Raw genomic sequence first — 3874 nt, 5'->3', positions numbered from 1 at the left:
TTGCACTGGAGGACGACTGCTCTAACCACTGAGCCACAGCTGCACAACTGTACCAACTGCCATTTTGGTGTGGCCACATCGAGGTGTAAGAACGGTCCCTATAAATGCATGTTGCATCTTTGCACACACACACACAATAGACGTGTGTGCATGTGAAACCATTCTGAAGTGCAGTTAAAAAGGGTAGTGTTGCGCCTTTTAAAATCCTGTTTCACCGCGTTCTAAATGTTCATGAAGTTTCAAGCCTTGAAAAGCCAACGTGCCACTGAGCAGAACAAAGCTTGGACTTGAAGACCCGAGCACCAACGTGTTTTCAGACCTGATGAACTCACCAGGAAACTGAACACCAAGGAAGCGAGGCAAAGCAGGCGTGTACAAAGCTCACAGTAAAAGCCTCTTCTAAATCATCGGTAAGTTTTATTACAAAGAAATCATCAGAAGACGTCGGGGACAACCAAGCCAAAGGTTGAAGTGGCCAACCTGAACAGTGCCTGTGTAAAAATATCTTCATCCTGCCATCATCACCAGGGGACTACAAAACTGTAAATATTTACCAGCTGGGCAGTTTGAGGCTGACAACAGAGCTCTAGGGCCACGCTAAGAAAAAACAGAAAAGCCATTAAATTATGAGAATAAAGTCGTACGAGGATTTTACGGTTATTATTTTTAATGAGTTGGATCCATGACGCGACCTGTCAATCAATCCAGTAGGCGTGTCAGCAAATGACCAATCCGAAGCTAAACGAGTGGGAAATGAAGGGCTGCACTGGGAGTGCCTCCAACACGAGTCACTGTTATGAAGTCGTCCTCGATCACGTTTGGGTCATTGTTTGTGAACGCCTCCGTCCGCACCACGTCACGACTACACCCATTAATCACAACAACACGGCTGCAGCTCATCGTAACGCTCAACGTTCCTCATTTGACCACGCGCCTGCTGGATTGATGGACAGGTCGTGTCCTGGATCTGACTCCAGGAAAAAAAATCAAGAGCTGCAAAAAGTCTCATAAGATTATTCTTGTAATATTATTTATTTTTTTAGCGCGACCCTAAAGCTCCGTTGTAGAGACTAAATGTGTTAACCTCAAGCAAAGAAGAATTAAAACTAAGAGCAACATAAAACATGTTACTTCTACAGGAGCAAGTTAAAATTAGCAGTCATCACATGACACTTTAAAACTGTATACATGTATATATTTATATATAGTACGTGAAAATGTACAAACCAGAATATATGAAAAAACAAGTGTTAATGGAAGGAAAAACAAATTAAAACGCCCAACTTTAAAATAACCTCGCTGCATTAACACATGGTAAACCATAAAATGGGAAAGATGCATAAAAGTATAAACATTTGCTGTTTGTGTGTGATGATGTGTGTGGAGTGATGGGACCATCCATCGATTCATCTTCATCACCCGTTGCTTTGATGTGAGCAGAGAAAACAAACCCCTCTGGTTCTGAACTTTTGGAAACGGAGTGAAACGATGAGGTTCTTCTCCAGGAGCAGAGCACGTCGCTACGCTACGCTACAACAACAGGCTGCTATAAATAACATCATGAGCGACAGGAAGTGAGTTTGGTCCAAGTAAAATGCTAAAAATGCAGAGGACAAAGTTCATTGTGTACGTTCTCCAAGTACTAAAGTAGCAACATCCATCTTATCCAGCGTGTGTGCAGGTGGAGCTCAGAGAGGCACGACACGTGCTCATGGACGGAGACGGCCTCGTCCGTCCAGAAGCTGCAGAGCAGCGACGACGACGGCGCGCTCGGTGGCTTCTGCACCGCGGGGGTCCTCAGATCTGTGGAGCCGGGCTGTGGTCTGAGGTCAGGAAGTGTGGTACTCAGACACGATCATCACTGGAGCTGGACTCTGTACGCACAGATCAGGAGCTTGACCTGAAAAAACAAAACATACAAAAATCAACGAGTAAACGGACGAGAAACTGGAGGAGGAGGTCAAAACCAGCCCAGAGATCTGTGTCCAGAAGAACGCAGTCCTGGAAACAGTGAAGAACCTGGAGCTCACAGAGAAGCAGAACATGTGGATCAGAACCAGCACGCTGCTTTTTATTACAGAACTGCACAAGTTCTCACATGAATGGACCGACCTGTGGATGAACGGTGGAGGGAGAAGCAGCTCGACATTTTGTTGTAAATGCAGACAGACTGCGATCGCCGTCACTACTCAAGACTCTGTCGTGTATTTCTGTCACGTCCACGTGACAACCACAGAAAAGTGCAGGGGCCTCGTGCACGAAGGCGTGCGCGGACACGCCACCATCTAAACATGCACATCAGGACTTCATTGGTGAAGAACAAAAAGAGGGCGGCCGGCAGGTGAGGAGGGGGTGCAGTGGGGGGGTCTGTGGGTCCTGCTCCCCCACAAACTTTAAATAAAGTAGATGCCACTTCCTGTATTTTAATGGTTTTAAACGTGTGTTTACCTACATCTGTAAACACTTGATGTATTAGAGCAACAGCTCTGTCCTTGTGTGTGAACAGAGCAGCTCCACTTCTGTCAAGTGTCCCACAGCCCCCCCCCCCCCCGTGGTTCTGAGCCCGACTCTTCTGTTGAGTTCAGTCCTGCGTGTTGCTGCTCCTGTCCGGTCCACGGCCTTCAGCTGCTTCATTCTCAGTTGTCCAACTAAGGACCATCCACCCGTTCATTTGATTCAAGTAATTTGTCTTTTCCACATTTTAATTCTTGTTATTTTGAGATTAGACCCGTTGTTTAGATACGTGATGTAATGTGACCAACACACATCAAACAGTTCTCTCATATTTATAATAAATAATAAACATTTTAGTAATAAGCCACTTAGTGTCCAACATTTGTAATTTAGTTGTGCTATTTAATTATATTTGAGTTTTTTAATTAAAATGTGCGAGGACTTTGCACTTTTATGGGCGGAGATTTGAGTTACTGGATCCGAGCAAACAGTTTCCAGAAGGCACCCTGTCAAAATAAGAGTTCCTGGATCTTGTTACGGCAGGATCTGACTCAAATGAACAGGAAGTTGACAGAACGGGAGTGGGAGTCACTTCTAAATGAGGCAGAGGTTCATAAAACGGGTCTGGCACGCTGTCCTCTGGCATGAGCTGCAAGTGAGAGGGACACTGCACAGCTGCACATGCTGTGGGATCAGAGCAGCGAACACACGCACCTGTCACATGTTAGGACCATGAAATGAATTCAGTCACCAAGAAGCGACCCATCCTGCACCATGCCAGCAGGTAGTCCGCTCCAACCACAGTTCATCAGCACCATGACTCGTGTTGAACCAGGCCAACGTTCATCCAACCGTCATTGAAACACGTTGGTCCCACTGAGCCACGAGGACTCATTTACAAGAGACACCTGAAGACCATGCTGCTTAGCTGCAGCCTGAAGCACGCTCCACTTCTACAAGCCATGTTGGTTAGCTGCTTCTGCACATCAGTATGATGTGGACACTGGCTGAATGAAATGCGTCCTGTTAACATACGCTAAACGTCTTCATGTGTGATGGAGCTGAACATCAATGCTCTGATTAAACCGTCTGTCGCTGCAAACCGTGCTCTGCTGGCCTGTTCAGCTGCATTGTGGGTAATTTGATATTTCTGGCTGACCTACGTGAAAACAGTTTCCCAGTATCAGCTCTAAGTGTCGCCAACGGACCAGTAACCACAGAAACACGTGCACCCCAGCAATGAAGCTGGCGTGGGGCTGTGCACATTTCCACGGTCATCTCGTTGTTGATACACGTGAAGCTTCGTAAGAACCAGAGTGTGAATGTGTGCACGAGGCCCCGGACGTGTTGCTGGACAGGGTTCTTGTGGGTCAGACTGGGTTCTTACATCAGATACTTTTATTAACACTTTAAACTGCAG

At 46.3% G+C, this 3874-nt stretch overlaps 1 protein-coding gene across 1 annotated transcript in view; it reads right to left on the bottom strand.

Moving 5' to 3' along the window:
- Positions 1–1281: 1281 nt before the first annotated feature.
- The window catches only part of mphosph8 (M-phase phosphoprotein 8), a 133239-nt gene continuing 130646 nt past the window's right edge, over positions 1282–3874 (bottom strand). The window contains exon 14 of the mRNA XM_037687109.1: positions 1282–1900. Coding sequence (XP_037543037.1) covers positions 1859–1900 — 42 coding nt within the window. The 3' untranslated portion in view covers positions 1282–1858. The remainder of the gene's footprint in view (positions 1901–3874) is intronic.

Source organism: Nematolebias whitei, chromosome 13, assembly GCF_014905685.2.
Source record: "Nematolebias whitei isolate Nwh7 chromosome 13, NemWhi1, whole genome shotgun sequence".
NCBI lineage: Eukaryota > Metazoa > Chordata > Actinopteri > Cyprinodontiformes > Rivulidae > Nematolebias > Nematolebias whitei.
This window is presented reverse-complemented; position numbering and strand designations above follow the sequence as displayed.